Source organism: Lonchura striata, chromosome Z (genome assembly GCF_046129695.1).
Source record: "Lonchura striata isolate bLonStr1 chromosome Z, bLonStr1.mat, whole genome shotgun sequence".
Taxonomy (NCBI): domain Eukaryota; kingdom Metazoa; phylum Chordata; class Aves; order Passeriformes; family Estrildidae; genus Lonchura; species Lonchura striata.
This window is the reverse complement of record NC_134642.1, coordinates 2,164,059-2,189,278: the sequence shown is the minus strand read 5'-3', so window position 1 is coordinate 2,189,278 and position 25,220 is coordinate 2,164,059. Positions and strand designations below refer to the sequence as shown.

Here is a 25,220-nt window from a genome sequence, read left to right as displayed (position 1 = left end):
CTGGTGATGCTTGAGGATGTTTCCCCTTATCCTGTCATTTGTTACTTTGGGGAAGAGACTAAGACCCCCAACTGCACTACTAAGACATAATAATTAGCGTCACTCCAGCCCCAGAAAGCCCAGATACTGTCATGTCCAAATGTGTGCAACTTGGTTGTGGTCTACCCTGATGCCAAAATGTGCAAACCCAAACTAATTACATCCTGTGGCTAAATGGCCCTCCCAGCTCAATGCATCTCTCAGCACATTAGAGATGAGGTGTCCTTGGCTGTTTGACCATCTGTTTTCCAGCTCACTCTGGTCCCACTGTGGTAAACTATGGTGGGGTTGAAAATATCCTGTTACTTATTTAAGATTTTGTCCAGTGAGGGGATGGATCCAGTGAGCTGTGGATGTCATCCACAACCCACAAAAATCAGTAGTTTCTTTTGCTTCCTCCACCCTCCCTTCCTCCCTTTTAATTTTTTTTTTTTTCCGAAGGGACAGATCATGCCCTGCTTTCTTCCCTACTTTTATTTTGGGACAAAAACTCTGTTTTCTCTGATGAGCAGCTGAGAAATCAGTCATGGGTTATGATGTGGCCCCTCCAGCCACCACCCCACTCCCCACACACACGGCAGAGGTGACCAGCACACACCTGGTAAAGCGAACTTCACAGATATTGCACATATAGGGCTTCTCCCCCGTGTGGGTCCTCATGTGCCTGGGCAGCTTGCCAGCTCCCATGATGACTTTGTTACAGATGGGACACTGCTGGGATGCCTTGGGCTTTATTTTCCTCTCTTCCTCCAGGGGCCATGGGGGAAAAACTCCTCCAAACTGGGTAGCACTTAAGAAATTGAGATAAGCGCTGTAGTCAGCCTCTGCCTTAATATGCCCTAAGGGAGCTGCTGGGGTGTTGGCAAACATGTCCTTGAAGAAGTCATTAGGGAAAGGAGGCGGAGGCAGGTCTTCCTTCTCCTCCTCTTCTTTGATCTTCCTCTTTTTGATCACCAGATCCAAGGGGCCGTTGTCTACTTGTGGCTCCTCGAGCTGGGAGAAGGAGTTAAAGTCACCGTTCCACAGGTGGGGGAAGAAGCTGGGGGCGAAAGGAGACAGAGCTGGCCTCCGTTCTGGGATGTTTGCCTTAGGGTACAAGTTTTCACTCAGCAAGGACTCTATGGAGAAGTCTCGTATCATGCCCAAGTGTCCAGAGGAGTTACTGGCTGGGAAGTGATTTGGAAAATCTTTAGGTGCTTCTGTATAAGCTTCTTCGGTAAGATCGGACTCAGAAGGGCTTTGGTGGCAGCTTACTTCTTGTACATCAGCTAGGTTCTCCTGATTGACAAAATCTTCCACTTCCTCCTCCTCCTCTTCCTCCTCATCTTCATCTTCGTCTTCATCATCATCGTCGTCCTCTTTGTCATCTTCCTCCTCGGCCTCTCTGTCGGGCTCCATAATTTCAAGGCATACGTTGATGATGCTCTGGATCTCCAGCATCTTGGCGGCGCTGAGGATGTGCTTGACGTTTGAGGTGGTGATGGTGAGGGTTGAGGTGTAGGCAAACTCGAGGATGGCAGAAAGTGCTTCAGGCTTGACAAAGTCAATCTCGTAAACATAGGGCTGGTCTGTTAAAGTGCCGGTAGTGAAGAGTTTTTTGAAGTACTTGCTGCAGGCAGCCAGGACAGAGCGGTGGGTGCGGTACTCCTGGTCCTGGACGATGAGGATGACATCGCAGAGGAGCCCGTCGTGCCGCTGCTCGTTTAAGCCACACAGGACCTCGCTGCTGTGGTTCGGGAATGGGATCCCGATAAGATCTTCAATGCCATTGGCCATATTCTCATTTAGTGCCCTAGGACAAAGCACCAACAGCAGAGCGTTAGCAGGGGATTCCCAACTGATAAAGCCAAAATGATGCTGCCTTCTCCCAGAGTCCTTGCCTCCTCTACCTCACCTGCCGTCACCACCTGCCTGCACTGTCTCAGCGTGTCTCTAGGCCACCTTCAGCTCCTTCCAGATCCTCTGTGATTAAACCTCTGCTTCTCTCCCCATGTCTTCATCTCCTTTGTCCTCATCCTTCTCAATTCCCACCCTGTTCACCTTTTCACAATCACTACAAGCTTCCTCTTCTCTTTCACACCCCTCCCCCAGGAACCTTGTGCAATGACTCCCTCCCCACCACATTTCTTCTACATCCTCCTGGAGCCAGCATTGCTCCAAACACACGTTGGATTTGCCCTGCCAGGAGCTATGTGGGGAAGGTATGATGCTGTATTGCTTCATACTGCCAAGAGCCAACACCTACACTGCTTGAACGAGACAAGCCAGGGAGTGTCCTTCTCATCTACAAGATTGTTTTTGGGGCTGGTACACCTGGACATCACAGATAGGAGGGTCACAGCTTCCTGCTTCAGCAGGGAGAGAGATCTTTATGGATCTTCAGGTCTACTTCACGCCTGGAAGATATGACATATCCCCTATCAGGGAGAAGCCATAGGAATGTCTTCCTGAGGGATCTGAGAATGGGGAGGAAAGCAAGGATTTGTGTCACAGGGTATACCTAAACACTCAGAGGAAGACAATCAGGTAGCAAGGACCTAGCCAGACACAGATTGTTGTCTGCTATCTCTTCCCATGAGCTGAGCTCTCCCCATTCCCAATTCCGCTTGGACTTGTCAGCATGGTATCAAAAATGTCCTATGCATCTGGCAGAAATCTTACCCTGCTAGAGCAGCTTTAGCTTCAAAGGAAAACTCGGAAGCAAAAAGCCCACACCCAAGAGGAAAACCTGATTTTTTTTTTTTTTTTGGCCACTTTTTAATCTGTAAAATGTTTCCTCTTTCACATGGCTCCAGCAGCCCTTCCACATGAGAAATCCCAGGAAAGGAAAGCGATTTCCTCCAGTAGGTGACGAATACATTAATCCCCTCACAGACAGAATACATCAAACAGACAGAATAACTTTGAATACACTAACCCTTGGAAACCCCCAGGACACAGAGCATGTGTTCATGCAGTGTCACCTCTACCAGCCCTGGCCCTGCTGCAGGTAGACACTTGGTTCACAGCCAAGGGACAGAGCAGTTAATCTCCAGGAGAACCCAGGGCATGTGAAAGCAAAACTGCAGCCCCCCTCCATCCCTTCTGCAAGGCTGATACCAGCAAGCAGATTCCCCAGCTCCATACCATGCCACCTCTGCTGCTCTCCTGGGATCCACTGCCATGTCCTGGCTATCCTTCCCTGCTGAGCTTCTGGCTCTGCTGATTCCAAACCTCCTTCAAAACCACCGGTGGGGACCTGGGTTACTTCAGCTGGCTCCCAGCTGCCTCGGGGATGGAAAAAGCCTGGTCTAATGGAGTCTGTCCATGAAAACCTGTGCTTCAGCTTGGCCGGCAACCTTCGGAGAAGCCTGGGAGGGGCTGTAGAGGGGATCTGACTCTGCAGGAAATGTTCCCGTGGGAAAAGGAACACTGTCTCCCTTTTCCTCCCTCCCCAGGGAGACCTTGCAGGTATCTCCCCCACGCCTAGCCAGCACTGCCAAAAACAGGCGTGTGGGAGCCAGAGAGTGAAGGTCTCAGGGGATGGTGCAGCCTAGATGGAGGTGATGCGCCACAGGCCTGTGGCGAGCACAGGGATGGGGGACAGCTGTCCATGCTCAGTGAAGCCTCACAGGGGCTGGAGGGCAGCCCCAGCCATGGGAAGCCTTCTCCAGCCAGCTCCCCTAGCTCAGAGCTGGGCAGAGGAACCAGGAATTACACCCAGCTCCGGCCACCGACATCTTCAGTGGAGGGAGGACGCTCCAGCCCTGCATCCCATGGTGTGCCCATTACCTCCACGCTAATTACGTCTGTTGTCTGAAACAAATTGATTCATTACAGTGTGCTGTGCTTAACCATGTTAACCAGCAACGCTCCTCTGCGGTCCCGACCAGCTCTGTATCAAATCCTCCTTGAAAATCACCGATAAATGACAGTAAATCTAATACCTTCTCCAAGTGGAGTGTAAGATAATAAATAACCCCTGAGCCAGGGAGGAAAAGACAGCTTCCTTTCTGGGGCTTTGTATCTCGAATAATAAGCGTGAGCAATTAAATTTCTATTGCTGTTTTTATCATCTACTCGTTTATTTTTGTTTGGAAGGAGCCTGAGTGTTAAAGGAGCTTCTTGCATGAAGGAACGTGTCTTCCTATTTTCATCTTTCACTGCCAGATCACCCTAAGTGCCAAAAATCAGAACAGCAGAATATTAGACTACCCTGACAAATGTTTTTATAGAGGGTTTTTTTCTGGACACTAAGCTTCATTCTCCCTAATTAGTGGATTATTTGCTCGACAACAAGAAAAATTAGAATTGGGAGATTGGGGTGTGATTATATACATAGTTGCATATAATTTATATGCATAAAATATATGTTAAAAATTATGGGGTTTTGGTGGAAATTAGATGCTTTTCCTTTCTTTTCCCTCCCTGGTCCTCCTGAGATGTGGTTCTGTTAACTGCAGCATTTAGGCAAGCCGATAACTTTACAGGATGCTGGCAAAATTGAAGGTGATTCATGTCATTTAAACCGGGGGTGAGGGGGGAGAGGGAGAGAAACAGCCCATTCATTTGCATACATTTGCATTTTTTAAACTCTCAGGGTGGTTTGACAGCTCTGGAGCTCAGCGAGCTTGAGAAATGACCTTATGGTTCCCATGCCCCCGGGGAGGTTGATGGCCAGAGGCTGGAAGTGTGCTGAGGTTGACGTTTTCCTTCCTTCCCCTCCCTCCTCTCCCTCCTCCTGCACTCCCCCCTTCCCATCCCCAAGCCAAGGGTGGGGTCCTCAATAATAACTTAAAATAGGCTTAAAAATAGCATCTGATGGTGACAAATGTCACCAGTGCACACACACACACACACACACACACACACACACACACACGTACACACGCTCACACACGCACACGCACACGCACACGCAAATGCTGAGCAGACGACACGGAGTTAAACAGCAAAATCCCATTTTATAACAGAAAATTACAGCATTGTTAAAATAAACTGGAGGGAGATGGTGGGAAGGGTGGAGGGCACCAAAAATAAACGTATTCTGCAGATGACGTTGCGAAACATTGCATTTATGGTCATACTTAAAACTCATTCATTACTTTCTTGCCAGGAAAAGCTCCACTTATAAAAAAAAATGATGGTGGGATACTAGACTGCTTCCCCCACGTTCTGCCAACAGATTTAGACACCTGAAGGTGCAACAGGAGAAAAAGAGGGATTGGGAGAGCTAAGCTTTGTCCCCTTTTTGGGTGAAAAATACCAGATACAAGCCAGGGACTATAGCAATGTCATAAACCACCCTCAGTGTGCACTCCTGGGTGACCCAAAGCTCATCCAAGCACTCTGTTGCTCAAGTCCTCCTTTTATTTATTTATTTTTTAATAATCTTTGTTTTCTCCAATCTCCTTCACTATAATACTGAAGGATCTCAGCATCTCCAAACCAGCAATGTAAAACTGAAATATCGGAGAGAGGCGAAACGCTGATATTAGCACCGCAGTAAGTAAAAAACCAGAATTGCACTCAATAGATTACAAAGACATATGCACAGAAAATAGATAAAGCAAACTCGTATTGCCTCTACTTGTTTGTAGGGGTAGACATGGAGCACTGGCACAGCTTGGAGTAGCCCTGGAAAGATGTGCCAGCCCTGGGCAGGGACAGGATCCTGCTCCTGGCTCTCAGCATTGCTCAATGGCAGGAGCAAGAGACCTGTGACCTGCGAGGGTTCCTCACCAGCACTTCCTTTTCCCATCTCCTTCCTCACCCCCGGTGACAACGCCCTGAAAAGCTGAGCCCTTGGAGGAGATAAAGGCTGCCAGGGAGAGCCCAGGCTTGTGCAACGTGTGGCTGCTGGTTCAGGGCTGTGTCAAGGACGGGGGATGTCCCCTTCCCATCCACGGGAACAGCACTTCACACCCTGAGTCCTGGCTGGGAGATGGCAATTTTGGCTTTTAATTGTATGTTGGCATGCAAAATAATTGCTGTAACATGCAGCGTTTCAATATTTTGATACTCTAATATTTTAATATATTAATATTCTGGTACATTAATATTTTATTATTTGTGTATTTTATATATCTATAAATTTTCATTAATATTGTATATATTCATATTTTATGTGATTTTATTTTATATTTTGATTATTTGCATTGAGATTTTTCTGAGCATCTCCCTTTAAAATGTGCATTGCTTGGCCTTCTCTTTGCTATGATTTTCCCTCAGGAAAGTGCTGGCTCCTGACTGTGTTTCTTTTTTCTGTGCCTACAGTGACTCTCTGTGGGAGCACCCCCCAACAAGATATGGGGGTGCCCCAGGGCAAGCAGGGGATGCAAAGCAGCTGCCCCCCCATGCCAGGCTCATTCTGCATTCAGCACAATGGAGGAAGGAGCCTCAGGCTCTGGCTGATCTCTGCCTGCTCCTGGTGTCAAAATGTCATTTTTCCAGGCAAAACAAGGTGTCTCCAGTTCTTCCCTTCACCCAGCCTGTGTGTGTAGAGGAATTCAGGGTGCAAGGCCAGGGGCAAGGCTTGGGGTTGAACATCCCTGACCACTGCTCCCCCATCCCAGCCAGCTACTGGTCCCCCCTCCTGAACATCCCTCAGTCCTCACTGACACAAAACCCCTGCAGGAATTCCAACTTTAGCCCTGAAGCATGAGACCACCCATCAAAGCATCTCAGAGGTGTCAGAGCCAGGTTTTGGGGTGCTGAGCATGCCAGGACACCCCAGGCTGCTGACCCTGGCAGGAGAGGGAGTCAGAGAACCACAGAATGAATTTCAGAATGGTCTGGGTTGGAAAGGACCTTAAAGCTCATCTCCTTCCAACCTCTGCCATAGGCAGGGACACCTCTCACTGTCCCAGTCTGCTCCAAGCCCTGTCCAACCTGGCCTTGAACACTTCTAAGGATGGGAGAATCAGCAGGAGATCTCAACACCTTTCTCACCCTGATTTATTTTCTAGCACCACCTCCCTGGCCCAAGGCACTCAGCACCCCGAGGCTCAGATGCTTTGGCTCTGCTGCTCTGCTACCTGCACCTCTTTCCCAATCCCTGTTCCAGGCTGCAGGAGCAGAGGCAGCAGCCAGGGTGGGCTGGCTGCTTTCCCTCTGCACCCACCCATGGTCCCGTCTGTGCAGACCTGCCTGCTGCATCCATCAGCCCATAAATATATGTGGGTTATTTCTTCCCCCCCCCCCCCCCCCCAGTTTTATTTGTGTCTCTTCATAATGAGGCAATTAAGATGTGCATGTGAGATCACTGTAATCTGTCAAAATATTACAGCTACTTTCACTGAGGTACACTGGCCAGTGATTGATCACTCCTGCTCCTGTTACTCAGTGGAAAAACACTGGCCCAGGGTGCCCAGAAAAGTTGTGGCTGCCCCTGGATCCTTGGAAGTGCCCAGGGCCAGGTTGGACAGGGCTTGGGGCAGCCTGGGACAGTGGCAGGTGTCCCTGTGCATGGCATGGGTCTTGGACACAATGGTCACTTCAAACTCAAACCAAACTCTGATTCTATTTTGGTGGCATAGGGATGCTGAGGCTCTGTTCCTGCATCCACCAGCTACTCCACAACCTTGAGCAAGTCCCTTGTGCAAATGTCCCTGAGCAAAACCACCCACGCTGACACCCCATTCACAGCCAGCCCCACAGGGCCAACATCACTTCCCTGGCCAAGCACCTCACTCCAATTGGGAAGACCAAGAAAGACTTAGGGTCCCAAGGCAAGCAGAGAGGTGGGATTTCCTTTTTGTTTGAAAAATAAGTAAAGTATAAACCTAAAAAAGGTAAATATTGCCTTCATATTTATTCCTTACTATGGGGGCACACCTCCCCTCTGAACATCCTGTCCCCAGAAGAACACGTTATTAAACCACCCACCCCAGCAGCAAGCGTTGCTGCCCTCCAGCAGGAAGGTGGGGCAGACAGCTCCTTGCCTTTCAATCACTTCCCTGGGACGCCTGGAATGATGAGGAAAACGTGGCGACATCGACCGCTGCCTCCCTCGCAAGGAAATCACCGGGGTTCTGAGGAACACCACCCCTTCTGCAGCCCAGAGGTGTTTCTGTGTGAATTCACCAGGATTCTGAGGGACAACACCCCTTCTGCACACCCAAGAGTGGTTCTGTGTGAAATCACAGTTCTGAGGGACACCACCCCCTCTGCAGACCTAAAGGTGGTTCTGTTCGAGGGAAACCACTACAGTTCCATCCTCTCTACAGACCCAAAGGTGGTTCTGTGTGAAATCACTGGGGTTCTGAGGGACACCACCCCCTCTACAAACCTAAATGTGGTTCTGTGTGAAATCACTGGGGATCTGAGGGACACCACCCCTCCTGCAGACCCAAAAGTGATTCTGTGTGACAGAAATCACCACAGTTCTGAGGGACACCACCCCTCTGCAGACCTAAAGGGGTTCGGTGTGAGGGAACCACCTCACAGGGTTTTACTACTCCAGGAACACCACCAGTGTTTTACTACTCAAGGAACTGTGGCCAGTCTGGGAGATGCGGGGTTGAGCTAGGAAAGTTTGGGGTGTTCGGCTTGCAATTGAGCTTATCCACACAGAAATGAAGATCTCGCTGAAAGCTCATGGATTTTGCTTGGGTCTGGAGAGAGCAGAAGAGGGAAGATGTTTCCAAAGCGATGCTTTGGCAAGGAAGGATGCACAGAAGGTGGCATTCTCCTTGGAAGAAGCTCGCTGGCAGCACGGATGGGGAGGAAGCCCTGTGGGTGGGTGCAGAGGTGGCATCACCCCACAGGTCTCCTGGCAAGGGAGCAGCTCTACAAATGGAACAGGTCAGCGCAGTTTAAAGGGGTGCTCTGTGGGACACCAGTGCCGAAGGCTGAGCAGAGTCCCCATGATGCTGACACAGATGGAGACCTCCCTCTGATGCCAGCAGGAGAGGGGTGGCCAAGGAGCCCAACCCTCCAAAGGATGTGTGAGATGGAAAAGCCCCAGAAGTTGAGCATGGTTTGATCACATAATTAAAGTGGTTAGGCTTCAGGGAGTGAAATCACAGGGGTGACTTTCACCCTGGTATTTCTTCATTACTGGACTTGTCAGAATTCATACTGATCTCTGAACAAAATCCTTGGGCATACAAGGATTCATCCTTACCAACATCTGCCTGGCAAGTTGAGCCCATGTGAACTATTTATATTTGCACATACTATATAAAACTGACCTTTTTTTTAGCTGGAACTACCAGTTTCCTATAAGTAGGCCACAAAAAAAGCCATACTCACTGAAGTGTCATCAGGGAGTCCAAAACAACAGGTGCTTTACAAACATCTCCAGAGCTTCCAGTGATCCTGACAACAACCCTTTCTCTTCCCAGTTTCCAAAATCCATGCAGGAGTTTATCCAACCAAGCAGATCTGAGGCACATCAGTACTGGAGATCTGCTGGATATTTCTGGTACAACATCCCTTGGGAAGCTCCACAGGGACTGTTTGCTTAGGAAGGTGGTGACAGGTGCCACTCACTTGCTCACCAGGGCGTGGGGGCCAAAGCAGCTCCTGTGCCCTGTGTAAACTCATCCCAGGGAATTTTTACACACACCACAGCAAATGTGAACCTGTGAACAAATCCATCCCTGCAGGTTCACTCCAGCTACCCAGAGCCTACATGGAGTACTCTGTACTTCCATCAACTTTGTTTATATACAGGTATGTTCTGGAAAAATTGCAAATTATGAATCAAATCACGCCTCAGCGTGCTGAACACTTGGGTGCTGCTGGTTGTAATGGGAATTTGCTGCTGCTCCATGGCCACCAGGACCTGATCCCGGTCCGTGTAAGGCTCAATGTTCTGTCCTCAGTTCCTCTCTGGGGAGGAACTTGTGGATCAAGTTGAGCTCTTGGGTGGCACATGGTGATGAACAGGTTGAGCTCATGGCAGGGTGCTGGAACCACCTGATCTTTAAGGTCCCTTCCAACCCAAACCATTCTGCGATTCTGTGATCACATCACCAAGTCCCATGCCCCTCCCATTTCCTTGGAACCAGTTCTCAGCCAACATGAGCCCTGTCAGGGCCAGAACAGAATTCAGTGCCTGCTGTAATTGAAGTGCCATGTTTTCACTTTGGTTTCCTTTCCCCAGCTTCTTTAAATTGCCCATCACACTGCCCAGTTTCAGAATTTATATAAAGCTCCAAAATCAGAAGCTCCAGGTCACTTCTGGGTGGCAGCTTGATGAAGTCTGCATGCTGCATGACAAATGCCATCTGATGTGCTGAGCAGGCCTTGGCAAAGGGGCATCCTGGTGATAAATGGTCAAATAAACATAAACAATTAGTGGAGCTACATCAAAGGCACCACCTGGCTCCAGATGGTGTTTTGAGGGCTTCATCCACACACAGAGCAGGGGCAAATTAATTAACCACAGCATCTAGGCAGATACCAGAGAGAAGACTTTTATCGAGTGGTCACATCTGACATCACAGTCTTTTCTTGCAGCCTTGATCCCCCATTCAAGCATTTCCTTGGAGGTCTGGAGCTTGAGGGGATGGTGCTCTGGGCATCAGCTTCCTACTGCTCCCCTCTGCTGAGGCTTCAGAAGGTGCTGCAAGGCTGAAGATGCTCAAGATCCATTTTTATTTTCCTTGAAACCCTTAGTGGGCCCTGTCTACACAGCTCTGTGTAGCCTCGATGGGGTCCTGGCCATGCTCAGTACGATGTTGCTGGTACAGGCAATGATGCTGGGTGAGTATCTCCCCAGCACCCAAATCTATATGCAAACACTCAAAACATGTGTGGGAGCGGGGAATTTGTTAAGTGAAACAGGAGACTTTCCAGGCATCCTCTGCAGCCACCCCACTCTCATGGAAACTCATTCACACCTCCAGTGACACGCTCCCCCTCCCACACCACCAAAATGAGGAAGAAAAGAGAGAGTAAGAGGAAAATCCCCACCAGAGGTATGCCCATTCAGGGTCTGGCTGAACATCAGGTTGCTGGTCTGCCCAGCAGCTCTGTCATGAGACAGATGAAGATCCATGAGGTTTGTGACATTGCTGGTGGCATTTCTGCCCATGTATGTGCAGCTACTCTCCTCCAACACCTTCCCATCGTGCCCAGACCCTGCTACAGGGAGTGACATAGGATATATATATATGTTTATATATAATATATATATATATGGGATACATCCCTATTAACACACAACATTACAATCCAATGAGCACATCAGTGGTAGGTACCTCCTTCCAGCAAGGCCTTAAAAATAGCCAAAAAAGCCATTTCCTCCCATTCTGAGCTCTCCTGGGAAAACTCGCCAGCCCCTTCACTCTCTCTCGTCCTGCTCTTCTTCAGAGCCAGAAAAAGGAAAAGAAATTTTAAAAAAAGGTTTCTATTGAATGGCCTGCACACACTGGGTGGGTTTGCTTCCTGACAAAAAAAAAAAAAAAAAAACAAAAAAAACCAAAAAAAAAACTAAAAAAAAAGAGAAAAAACCAACCAACCACGGCGGAAAAATGTGCCCAGCTTAACCATGGAAAACTGGTTTGGCTGGCGTCCCTCCGGAGTGGACAGGATTGCGAGGGACTTGGACTCAGATCCGGGTGAGGCTGTCACCAGCCTGCATGAAAACACAGCTCCAAAATAAATACATTTTTTGAGGGCTCCGAAAAAGCAGAGCACGAAGGATGGGGATCCAGCTTCCCCTTCTCCTCTCCCCCCACCACCTCACCCCCAGAGAGAAAGCCACCAACGGGAGGACTTTGGGAATAAAAATAAAAGGGTCAGAGCGCTCGCACATTAAATCAGAAGCAGATGTGTGCCTGCTCGCCAGCCTGAGTCACCGCAGGAGGGTGGGGAAGGGGGGGTTATCGCTATTTTGGTGCTGGGTGTGGGGTACAGAAAACAATGTGAGGAGAAGGCGGTGCAGTGTTTGAGCAGGCTTAATATCGGCTTGGGAGCAGGTACAGGCAGGCTCCAGCGGCGGTGGGGTGGGAAGCTCAGCTCGGCAGTGGCACTGGCAGCAGCTGTGCCCCATCCCTGCCCGGGCAGGACTGCTCCTCCAGACCCTGCCCAGGCTCCCTGGCAGCATCACTGGGCATCCCCAGAGGCACACATCCCTTTTTTGGGGGAGTTTCTTGCTGATCTCCCAGTATCAACCCTCCAGGAGGAGCACCCAGTCATCCCCATGCACTGGTCAAGACACTGCCAGACCTGAGGTGTCTCTGAGGGGTCTCCAGACTCACAGCAAGGCAGAGTCAGGAGCTTTGTCCCCTCTCTCAGCAGCTCAGCACACCTTTAAAGCCCTGCTTGCTTTGGCCCAAGCCCCGTAACACGAGCTCAGCTTTTCCTTTCAGCTCCCACTGTGCCCTGTGCTGCTGACACTGCGTTGCCGTTCATCAGGCTTATAAATCCCACAGGTATTTAGGAGAAAGGTATCTTAGATTGGCCCATTTAACTCCAGCATAACTCAAAATATTCTATTCCTGCCTGACTCTCATGAGAGCCCTTGCAGCCTCATTGGTTTGTAATTGTCATTTCAGTCCTGGGGCTCTGAACACACGAGCTCCCATGTTATGGCTGGGCCAGAAGAGTTCCCACATAGACATGAGGTGGATTTTGGAGAGGTGTGTTCATGGAAGCTGCTTCTGCAGATGGCAATACAAGTTTTCAATAAGCTTACAAAGACGCAGCCTCTCCAGCACCACCACGCCATCATCTGAACCATGGGCTGAATGATAGTCCTGGGTTTGTATGCTGATGGCAAAGTCAAGCCCAACACAGGATGAAAATTCAGGACCCTGGTTCAGAGAAGAGACCAAAGAGGCACAGATGTTACCTGTGAGTGTCTTCTCTGAGTCACCTACAGGGCCTGCCCCATCAGAGAGGGGAGTCAGGCAGGGTGGGTGAATATTGCATCTCCCTATCCTTTGCTGCCCCAAAGGGGAGCTTCACAAGATGCTCCATCCGTGGCAACAAGAAGCAATGGCTTTAAATGGAAAGTGTGGAGGTTCAGACTAGCTAGGAGCAAGAATCTCTTATGATGAGGGTGGTAAAACATGGGCACAGGTTGCCCAGAGAAGCTGTGAGTGCTCCATCCCTGGAAACATTCAAGTCCAGGTTGGACAGGACTTGGAGCTACCCAGTTTACTGGAAGATGTCCCTGCCCAGAGCAGGGGGTTGGAATGAGATGACTTTCAAGTCACTTCTAATCCAAACCATCTGATGCTTCTGTGGTCCCATGACCATTTTTTATGCAAGCCAACATTGTACTGGCCACACTGAAGCCCCAGTGAGATGCATCACGTCCTGAACTCTTGAGCTGGGCATTTCTAGTGGAAATACTGCCAGGTTTCAGTGCAGGATGGTCAGGGAAAGGGGATGAGACTTTCATCCAGACTTTTTATATGTAAACCAACCATTTAATGAGCTCTCTGAAGACCAAAGGTAATATATGGGCATAACCTTATAGCATGGCCCAAGCACCAAATATCCAGAGGTAACTCCCTGTCTTCCAGGGATGATTTAATCCAGCTCTCAAGGTTACAGAGCAATTTAACTGAAGATCTGGGGTCAGATTCAGATTTCATTTTTATCTCAGCTCCTTCTGTGTGCCAAGTCCCTGGTTTCTCTGCCAGCCTGTTTGCAAGCTAAACAGCAGCTGAGTCCTCAGCTCAGTCCTCAGCTCCCGCAAAGCCTCACCCGCCTGAGCAATCCGTGCGATCTGGCAGGGCCCACCCATGCCCAGCTTGGTAAATATAGTCAAAGCTGGTGGAGAACCAACAGAAGAAAAAACATTTGAACTCTCCCTGGAAGAAGAAAAATAAAAATATCCACTGCTTAGATGTTTCGCTCAAACACATGGAAAAAAAAAATACTGACAATCAATGGGATTAATTTTTTAACTGACACTTCTGCAAGCGAGAAGGGGTCTGTCGGATCAGGTCCCTCAGCAGGCAAGTCCTATGTCCCAGCTGACTCTTTTGCACATGCCAACTCACAGTCTGATCTGATTTAAACCAGCTGAGTTGTAAATGAGGCTTATAATGGAATTGGCAAATGACCCTTCCATACAGCATCACAAACCGACAGCACTCAAAAATAACCAGGGGTCGAGTCAGGACTCAGCTCTCAGCCAAGGGTGAGTGCAGGATCTGGGGTGCATCATGCCACAGGCTACCAGAGACCCCAGGCAAGCAGGGAGAACTCCCAGCCTCTCCCCTCTTTAGAGGGGTGACCCTTCCAAAATAACAAAACAGAAAAAACAAAATAGGGGAGAGGAGGAGAAAATGCAGCCCTGATATGTAGAGAGAGAGAGAGAGAGAGTCTTGCCTGTTTGTGTTGGCCTATACTGAACTCGAGGCAGTTTCCAACTGGAGCCCAGAAATGCTGATGGTGTTTGGAGTCTGTCTGCATCCCTCCCATGACGTGAAGAGGCATTCAGGATGATGGGCTAGGATGTTGGTATTTTTTTTTCCCCTAACAACCATATTTACTTTTACATTTTGAACTCCCCATGCTGTCATTACAATGTCAGATGAAATTACATGTGTGATAACCATAACATCGACACATGCACAAGTTCACAGAGGCTTTACAAGGAAACAGCTTCAAGGGAAGAGGGAAGCTGCTCACATGCCTCAACTCAAAGGGGATGTCCAAAGGAGTCACTGAATTACAGGGCACTGCCTGCAGCCTCAACTTGGCCTTGCTGTAACTGAATTGAACATTTTTCGGGGGGCTTTTCTGGGTGAAATGTATTCTTATTTATCTTGCTGTACTTCTGGATTGACTCCAGGGATTTAACTGATGTTGTTCTGGATTTGCACCAGGACAAAGAGGATGAGGACATTACAGTGGTCTGCAGGACAGACTTGCAGAGTGATCTGAATTTCACTGGGATTCTGTGCTGGACCCACCGTGAAGCTCACAAATCCTAGAATGGTTTGGAGGGACCTTAAAGCTCATCCCATTCCAAGCCCTATCATGGGCAGGGACACCTTCCCCTAGACCAGGTTGCTACGGGCTCCATCCAATATGATCTGGACCACTTCCAGGGATGGGATATGGAGAGCAGAATGAAGATAGCTACACCATTGAGAAACCATCTTTTATCAAGGCACAGGATCCCCTTTCACACATATGCCCCTACAGAGCACTTCAAGACTGAGGAGAGATGCTCTCTGATGATCCAAGATGTGCTAGAGCCATAAGAAAGGAACCCCAGCTTGTCATCCACTACTAGGCCAGAGGTAACTGCTCCACAAAGCTCAGCCTTTAAGGTGTTAAGAAAAAAAACAATTTCTGCCAGGAAAAAACAGCAATCAGATTTCTTCCAACCTGCTACGGGCAGCTGGGTGAAGAGAACTTGGCTGGTGCTCCTGGAGTATGGTTCCAGCAGCAAACTGCAGAAGAGAGGCATATCTTCCAGTGGCACAGCTGGGTGCATAAGGCAACATCTGTACAGCGTTGACTGCATCTGCTTAGGGGGAAATGGTACAAGACTAACTAGGCTGGTCCAGATAAAGTGCTACAACTTCCAGAGAAACTGACAGGATGCTACAGATCAACCTTGCAGCTCATTGTGACACGTTGAGACAGACTGAGAGAGCTGGGGATGTTTGGCCTGGAGAAGAGAAGCTCCATGGAGATCTCAGAGCCTTTTCCAGGGCCTCAAGGGGCTCCAGGAGAGCTGCACAGGGACTGGGGACAAGGCAGGCAGGGACAGCACACAGGGAATGGCTCCCACTGCCAGAGGGCAGGCACAGATGGGAGATTGGGAATTAGGAATTGCTGGCTGGGAGGGTGGGCAGGCCCTGGCACAGGGTGCCCAGAGCTGTCCCTGGATCCCTGGAAGTGTCCAAGGCCAGGCTAGATGGGGCTTGGAGCAGCCTGGGACAGTGGAAGATGTCCCTGCCCATGGCAGGGGGGTGGAATCGACATTTCCCACCCAAATTCTTCAGTGATATCCACACATCTGGGTGTTTGGCTCTCAGCTTCTACAAAGATTATCTTATGGAGCAGCTGCTTTGCTCTTGCTTTTTTACACCTAAAAGAAGAATAAAAACCCCGAAACAACCAGATGTCTAACACAAGAGCAACACCAAGGCCTTGTGGGCTGGAAAAGGGCACTGCACGTGTGTGGGGAACACATGGCTGCTTCTTTGTACTCTTCCCAGGGTGCAGGTTTGATTCACCTCCTGAGCGAAGGACTGGAGGATGCTCTGGGTGTGTGTTTACGGTTGGGCAATGTTCTGAAGAGCAACAGCACACATGTGGAACCCATCACACTATCCTAGGACCTACTTTTTGTCCTGGGTGGGAAAATACCAGCATTCCACCTCATTTTTCCTGCCATCTCACTGTCTGTACTTTGCATCTCCCTCCACAGCACAAATGAACGACAGCCCCTGGTTAAATATATTGCAGTGGTTACTCTCTAGGAGAGGAAAACTCCTCAGGTAAGGGGCTACAAAAAAAACAGACACTTGGAAGCATCTACCTCTCTATTCACCCACCCACCTCCCACCTGTGGCTCTCTCTAACCTGCATGATGTTGTTCCATGCATCCATCACACGAACAGAAATGCCCCTCGCAGCACATTCATTTCTACCCTCCCATTTGTCCACGAAGACACACGACCAAAAGGGGTGTGGATACAACATCTTGCATGGTTTTAAATGTACAGATATGTATATTTTTGTTCACCCAGTCCTTCCCAGGGATGGGCAGGAGCCCAGCAGCTTGCTCACACCACACTTCAAAGCCGCGCACCAGCGCTGGATGAAACACCAGCACCGCAGCACACCGGGGACTTTCCTTTTCCAAGGTAGCTCTTCAAAATATTTATAAAGGCACTTAAGCCCCATTTTGACCACTGCCTGTGTTTGCAAGCCCTGCCCTGGGACTCATGTCAGGTCGTGGGGAGTTCCGCTGGCATTGCTGGCATACCTGAGGACAGGCAGAGGGACCGGCTCCCCGCTGGCAGAACAAAGCCCTGAGTTATTGCAGAGCTGTGCCCTCCGCCGGGCGCAATTATGGTTAGAGAAAACCCTTGTTTATAGCAGGATCCTTCCAGGCGGGGAAAAAGAGATTTAATTACAAGGTAATGGTGCTGTGGGCGTGTGTGCGAGCACAGCTCAGATGCGGCCCAGAGCTGGGCTGCTCCCCCTGCCCAGGTGGTTGCTGGCGGGTCCAGCTTTTGTGGAGAGTAAAAAAGGGGGTTTTGGAGTCTTCCTCCATAGTTGTTGAAGTCTGAGCACTGAATCAGGGGAGGAAAAGTATGGAAAGTTAAAAATCCAGAAGAGATTCTTGTCTTACAGGGTCATGGATAAAAGGAAGGTGGATGGCCAAATTACCCACAACTTTCCTTTTTCCTTTTTGCTTTTTCCTTTTTCCCCAAGTCATGGCCTTGAACACAGGCTCCCTCAGGTAGGTCATGAGACTCACAGAGTGGTTTGGGATGGAAAGAACATTAAAGATCACCAAGAGCCACACCCTGCCACTTCTACTATCCCAGGTTGCTCCAAGCCCAGTTCAACCTGGCCTTGGACACTCCAGGGATGGGGCGGCCACAGCTTCTCTGGGGACCCTGTGCCAGGGTTCCACCACCCTCACAGGAAAGAATTTCTTCCCAAAGTCCAAACTAATCCTACTCCCTGGCATTTTTAAGCCACTCCTCCTTGTTCTATCACTATCTGTCCATGTGAAAAGTTGCCTTCCATGCCTTTTTATCACCTCCATGTAAGCAATGGAAGGCTGAGGTCTGAGATGGGTTTGGTTTCAACACCCTAACTCCCTTTTCCAAGTGGTATTGCAGAATCAGAGCCCAATGTGAGCTGCTGACATTTTATACACAGACATGGACTACAGGACATTGTAAGCCTAGGAGCTGAATCCTTATTAAAAAAAAAACTAAACAAAACACCTTTAGATGAAAAGGTGCAATCCTGTTGGACACCCAGAGCTCCTCAATGCTGTGTTAGCCAAGGTACATGCTCATCAAATGCATGCATCAGAGAATATTTTTGTATCCCTGTCTTTTCTCCACTAATTTTAAGGAACAGAGTGCGGTTTCCTCTCCTGTGTTTCTCATATTTTGCTTAAAAATAAAATTTGAACCTAAATCAAACCAAACAGCTTCTTGCCCAAGGTGGTAAAAAAAAAAAAAAAAAAGAAAAAAAAAAGAAAAAAAAAAAAGAAGCCTCTTCTATGGTGAAGCCTTCAGGAAAAGGGAATATAAATCCCCTGTGGTTGTTTTCCCCCAGCAGCATTCAAGAAAGCCCCCAAAAGCCAGTGCAAAATTTGCAGTGGGTCCTTCCTACCTCTGCACACGACTTCTGGGAAACACATAAAACATCTACTGGAGAACAGTCTGATTTATACTTGGAGCAGGGCACCTTTAATGGCAGCAGGAGTGCGGGTGTAAATCTCCAGGCACAGAAAAACCAGACACACAGCCCCAGCCCTCTGGATCCACTCTGCTCTGAATGCCACTGAATAAAAATGAGGTTTTATGGTAAAAAAAGGAGGTACATGTCCTTCTGCTGGATAGGAGAGATTTCTAAGGCTGCAGTGCTATAAATAATGGTTCAAGCCAGTTTTGCACATGTCTTGTGCAGCCCATGATGAGACACTGAGCAGGTACTGAGAACACCACAAAAATTATCAGGAGGATGGAGCCCCTCTGCTCTGGAGCCAGCCTGGCAGAGCTGGGGCTGTTCCCCTGCACAAGAGAAGCTCCAGGGAGAGCTCAGAGCCCCTGCCAGGGCCTCAAGGGGCTCCAGGAGAGCTGCACAGGGACTGGGGACAAGGCAGGCAGGGACAGCACACAGGGAATGGCTCCCACTGCCAGAGGGCAGGCACAGATGGGATATTGGGAATTGGGAATTGCTGGCTGGGAGGGTGGGCAGGCCCTGGCACAGGGTGCCCAGAGCAGCTGTGGCTGTCCCTGGATCCCTGGGAATGCCCAAGGCCAGGTTGGATGGGGCTCGGAGCACCCTGGGCTAGTGGAAGGTGTCCCTGTCCACGGCAGGAGTGGCACTGGATGGCCTTTAAAAGCTCTTCTAAACCAACCCACTGTTTGATTCCATGGAGACCCAGTGGGATGAACTAGAAATGGAGGCTGTTGTGCCCTCTCATCCATCACTGCTTCCCAAAACTGTAAGCCAGCTGTGTTCACATGCACAACCAGGCATGGACTGTGTCACAGGTGCCCCAGGACGAGCCCACACCACACACAGAGGAAGGATGCACCTCAAAGCAGCCTCCTCTCCCTGCCCTTTGCACAGGGGGTCATGGGGACAGCTCCCATGTGAATGGGGACAACACCACACTCACTTTTCTGTCATGCAGGCAACACAGCCCTAAGATCCTATGCCCATCCCGACTCCAGAACAACACAAAATAAAAATTAATATCCTCAGGAGCAAACAGGGATGGGCAGCAATGCTCATGTCTGCCTCCACAGTCCAGTTTAATAATTCTCACTATTGCTAACTCCTGCTGTTCAGACAGTGTCTGCCCTGTCAGCAGAGCAGAAATGCACCCCCAAGAACCCTGCTCAAGTCCAAGAAGACCTTCTTTCTCCTCTGACCTTCACCAAGGGCAGACTGGACCTCTGCTCTTCAGGTGCATTTGAGTGTGAAGGCTTTGGAGGAAGACCCATGTAAGAACAAAGAGGAGACTGCTTCAGGAAGCGCATGCTGAAATTAGAAAATGAAATAAACAGCCAGTCCTAAAAGAGAAAACTCCTGCCATAAAGTAGATTTTGAGGGGAGGGCGGAAAGGAAAGAAATGGTTGTGCACTGCCCTGCTTTGCTAAACAGGCAGATGGGACCTGTATTTCTCTTCTGAAACTTTAATGGAAGGATATGATTCTGCTGCAAGCATATTTTATATGCCTGGCGATTAAAGAGGAAGGAAAGGGCATAATTAATAGAATTGTGAAACACAGAGGACAGCTTTCTGGCTGCAGTGTTTCTTTATTTTCTTGTTACTCCTTTTATTCTTCCTTTGCTCCTAGGCTTGTGAAAGGTGATGGATGGGCAATGGCGGAGACAGAAATCTTCTTATTATATTCACAGGGCAGGTACTGAATCAGCAACCACAGTGGCTACATGAGCTGCACCTCCTCTGAACAAGCCTGAGACCAAAGAAAAAGTGTTTCTGTGTGCCCTCATCCTTTCTACAGTGCTTTCCAGCTCCTACAGCTACCTCACCTCTCTGCAGTTAGCAGGCTTCAATCTTTTAAGGAAGAAATTTGAGCCATGCTTGATTCTTGATGTAGATGGGAACATAACACGGTCAAGATCTTGCCACATCTGATCCCCCTGACCCTGCATTTTTATGGACAACCTGCCAAACTCTGCCAAGACTCTGGCATTTCCCACTCACCCCACCTCAGAGGAAGCAATTACCCACATTTGTCTAGAGAGACACCTTGTAGGCAAAGACCTGGTGGCCAAGAAGGTGCCCAGAACTCAGTGGCACTTCTTTGCACTGAAGATGGCCAGGCACACGCTCAGCTGAAGGAACAAAAGCGGTGCCCAGGGGTCGAGGGATGTGAACCTTCTGTTCCATTCATCACTTGTGAGACCACAGCTGGAGAACTGTGTCCACTTTGGAGTCTCCAGAAGACACTGTCATTGTGGAGGCACCAAGATGGTCAGGGAGCTGGAGCACACGAGGTGAGAAGAGAGAGTTTTGTTCAGCCCAGAGAAGACATGTGAAGGGGGAATCGCTTTTTTTCATCTACCTACCAACCTACCTAATGCAAAACTACAGAGAAGAAGGAATCAGACTGTCCTCAGAACACAAGAAGTCGGGGCAGAAGTTTCAGCAAAGCAAGTTTAAATCAGACATAAGAAAAACATTTCTTAGTAAGAGGCTGGTCAAACCTTGAACCATGAAGCCAGAGAAATGCTGGGATTTGTATCCCCGGAGATGCTCAAAACTCAACCACACAAAATCATGAGCCTGACTGAGAGGTGGAAGTTGGATCAGGAGTATTCAAAGGCTCTTTCCACCAAAACCATTCCCTGACTCTGTGCTCCAGTTATGCAGACAGGGAGCCAAGGCACAGAGCAGATGAAATAACACAACCACAGGTATGCAGGCAACCTGCACCTGAGGCCACATCTCCACAGAGCAACTTGAAGCCCTACCCTCACTGCTTTTGAACATATTAAACCCATCACCACAGTTGTGTCTGTGTGTGCTGGGCTTTCTGGGGTCATCTGCTTCCCTGGTAGAAGGCTGAGCTTCTCCTGCTGCAAAATTCTTTGGATTTTTAATTTTTTTCCAACTTCAGGGCCAATTCAGCAACTCATCTTTCTGCTAAGCCTGTAAGTGAAAGCGTCAACTGCATGGCTGGTTTCTGTGATGTGGAACCATGCCCACCAAGAGCTGGACCAGGACTGTGCAGCCCATTTCACATCAGCCACCATCCAGCCCACACTTGGCAGAAGGCTGAAGACAGTATCAGCCATGCCTGCATGACTCCTGGCATTGGGCCATTTCTCTCCAGCAGCCACGATGTAAATCTTGCTCTTCTTTCACTAGTCTTTGCTGTGACAACACAATCACTTGGCTGCCCATGCCAGCTCTCGTTGGGCGTTTGTCAGGGATGCGTCAGTGGAAAAACGAACTCTGCACCCTGGCGAGGAGGGGGAGCAGCTCCTTGTGCAGCTCACCCCTGCTGCCCTTTCTCAGCTCACACGTTTGTTGCAGGAGGAGTGCAAGTTCTCATGAAATCACTGTGAATATTTACCTCCACCAGGAGCAAATCCATATTCCTCCCTCCTGGTGAATAAGCAGGATGACCTTGCCCAGATAAATGCAGGGTGAGAGCTTTGCCTCCCCTCCAGTACCAGCACTCCCATGCCTAAATATCTCCGTGAAATATGTGTGTGTGCATGTGTACACATCCTTTATTCAGAGCTATATTTACTCATTAGAGGGAAGACTGCTTATCCCATTGAAGCCAGAAAGAAGGAAGAAATTCTTTACACTGAGGGTGGTGAGGCCCTGGGACAGGTTTCCCCAGAGGAACTGTGGCTTCCCCATCCCTGAAAAAGCTCAAGTTGGACAGGGTTTAAAGCAACCTCGGATAGGGGAAGGTATCCCCGACCATGGCAGGGGGTTGGATTAAGTGAGCTTTAGAAGTCCCTTTCAAACCAATCTATGATTCTGTGATAGTCCTGTTCACCCCAGGAATGCTGCAACTCCTGTCAAAACAGAGAGAAACACTCCCTGAAGTTGTAAAACTGAGACTCTCTAGCAATTCCTACACATTGACTAAACATTTGTAGTTTTTTTCACTGTCTGAAACCTCTTTAATTGAACCACTCCTAACTCTGTGAATTGCAGAGTCTGGTCAGGGGATGCAGGACCCCACTGCGTGCTGGGCAGTGTGGGAACACACAACCCTACAACCACCTGCAGGGAGACCACGAGGCCAGCAGAGAAGTCACGGGGGATGGACACGGTGTGGATTCAGCTCAGGAAACTCACACAGTTACAAGGCCATAAGCACGGGAGGGTGGAGCCCTACTTCTGTCCAGAGAGAGGGAAGGGAGCCCATCCCCTGCTGAAAGCTGTGGGTGGACGTATTGCACTTGGCCAGCCAGAAGATTAAGGCAGGTCCCCTAATTGAACGTTTCCCAATGGGAGGGAGATAAAAAAAAGCAATTTGAGGGGTGGAAAGAGTGCAGGTAAAACATCATCTGGAGAGAAAAGGGTGGGCAGGAGAGGCTCCTCACAGAGAGGGGCTTGTGGGGCAGAGGAGGACGCTGGCTGCACCAGCCACTGCGTGCTTCAAGCGCGGGCAGCAGATAACACACGGAGTCATGGAGCAGGGTGGGAGGAGGTGAAGGAAGCAGGCAGGAGAGAAGATGACAGGAGCACAGGGAGCAACAAAGAGGAGGAAAACGGAGAAGGAAAAAAATTATGCAGGGCCTTGAAGGTCAAAAGAGTCAACTTCAAAAGGATTCCTTAAAGACATAGAGAAAATGCCTTTATATTGAATTATTTAGTTTCCACACAAATCTAAATAGTATATGGGGGTTAGGGGTGGGGTGGTTGCCTCCCAACACTCTATTTGGCACAGAGAGAAGACAAAGTGGAAAGATGATAAGAGAAGTCTGGGACTCTGTTTTTCTAATGGACAAAACAGGGCTGGAGTTGGCAAGACCCCCTTGCAAAGGACACAAAGTGAAGCAGAGGAGGCTTTTCAGGAGGAGAATGATGGGAGTGAGTATGACTTACCCCTTCTAGAACTGAAAAATGTTAAAAATTGACTTGCTCAACCTGAAACAAAACATTTTCCTAAATTCAAAAACAGGCATCTGTTTAATAAAAAACACAGCAAATGTTGAGTTAAACAAACTGTGCTGCCTGTGAGAGTCAAGATTCTCACTTTGGAGATGCTGAAATGAAATGCTTCATTTTTTCACAATTCCACCATTAATCTGACAAAACTGACCCAGACACAGAGCACTTCTTTTGTCATCAAAACGTTCATTTTGTACTGAAACGTATTTAGCTGAATTATCTTTCCCTACTGTACTTAAGGAAGCTAAAGTGAAGTACAAAGCTAGAAGAGTCAGCTCCTCTATCCTGGGGCGTTCAACCCACCAGCAGAGTTAAAATCACTGATAAGCTATGGCAAGCTAATGTCAGTAAAATGGCACCCAACAGGAGGTTTGAAGCCAGCACAGTGAGCTCTACAATAAGTTCCAGTCCTTTAAACACCATGCTTAAGTAATATATTACAGCAGGTCATGTTTTAAAGCAGGCAGAATAGGTGAGGAAATCACTGAGGACCCATGAGGATCCTCTTGGAGGAGAACAGAAATTCCGCCTTTTTCATCTCCCTGCCCTAATCACCACCACTTTCCTGCTGACTGCCTGTGATTCCTTCCACTCCACACAACTTTTTCCACATGCTCATCCAGTGGTGGATGACAGCATGGACTTGTGTCACTGAGGCAAAGATATGGTGCTACTAAATCAAATATTTGAAGGGCCACCGCAGGGCCCAACAAGGTGGTAACTGCTCACACTGGAGAAGACACAGCAAGAAAGCAACTTGGTGAAGGCCATGAGGCAGGTCATTAGAGGAGCCAAGAGTTTAGTCCTCCTCATCTTGTCCTTCTGTTTTTGCACACCTGTATCCCAAGTGTTTAGTACTTTCCTCTGTTCAGCTTTGACCTTACGAGTTCCCTTAACCTTCTCCTGGCAGTTGCCTAATGGGCAAATAAATCTCTGGAGAGTATCTTAAATTCTTTTTTATCACAGACTGTATCAGTGTGATAATAAGATCAGCCTTCAGACTCCCCATTAAGTCACAGAAGGTGTGGCCATCAGTCATGCTTTTCCCAGACTTAATTGCCAGACAGACACTTTAAGTGGAAAGTCCACCTAATGAGCCCAATCATTAAAACATCCCTGGTTCCTATTTGAAATGGAAAATTATATTACTTTAATAAGGGGGTTGCATCTTTGCCCCCCTATTCAATCATGCAGCACAGGAAAGGTGAGACTTCTCTGCAAGTTTGCCTTGGATGTGTTTCATTTAAATACGGCCCCCTGCTTCAGGCAAGAAAAGGTAATAAAACTCTTCACAAATGGAAAGCTGGGTGGTTGGAGAGGTGGCAGCAACCTAAAGGTGAGCAAAGGAGTCAGCACTGATGGGCGCCACCACTGACACCAGGGATGCTCCTGAGAGCTGGAGATTGTGAAAGAGCCACCACAGTGGCTGTGGCAGGGTGGAGAAGATGTGACATCTGTGAGGTGTGTTCTGCAAAAGGCCATATGGGGATGTATCAAGTGGGCTCTTAACTGTGACACTTCCTTCCTAACAGTTTGAAAGAACTGGCTCCATTTGAAGAAAGAACTGGTTGTGTTGGCCACCTTCAGGACCTGCACCAGGTAGGAGAAGTGACTGGGCAGCTTCCAGGAGGTTGGGACACTGAGGTGGAGCAGCTCATTAATTCAAAATCCCTCACATGGGGCATCTCCAGTCAAAGTGCCTGGATCAGGCTGCAGGTCCACTGCAAAGGGGTAATCCTCTCCTGCCCTGTCCACTTCTGACAGAAATACTTTCCCACCTCTCCATCTCCCAGCCCTACTCATCACAGAAAGCTTTGTCTAGGTAAGCACTGCCTGGGAGTTCAGCCTAGGTAAGACCAGCCCAAGTCCCTGGTGGTTTTCAGCCACGCCAGACACCCTTGGT

At 48.9% G+C, this 25,220-nt stretch overlaps 1 protein-coding gene across 1 annotated transcript in view; it reads right to left on the bottom strand.

The window, feature by feature from the left end:
- The window catches only part of ZBTB7C (zinc finger and BTB domain containing 7C), a 100,276-nt gene that overhangs the window by 5,463 nt on the left and 69,593 nt on the right, over positions 1 to 25,220 (bottom strand). Inside the window, exon 4 of the mRNA XM_021535534.2 lies at positions 638 to 1,831. Coding sequence (XP_021391209.2) covers positions 638 to 1,831 — 1,194 coding nt within the window. The remainder of the gene's footprint in view (positions 1 to 637; positions 1,832 to 25,220) is intronic.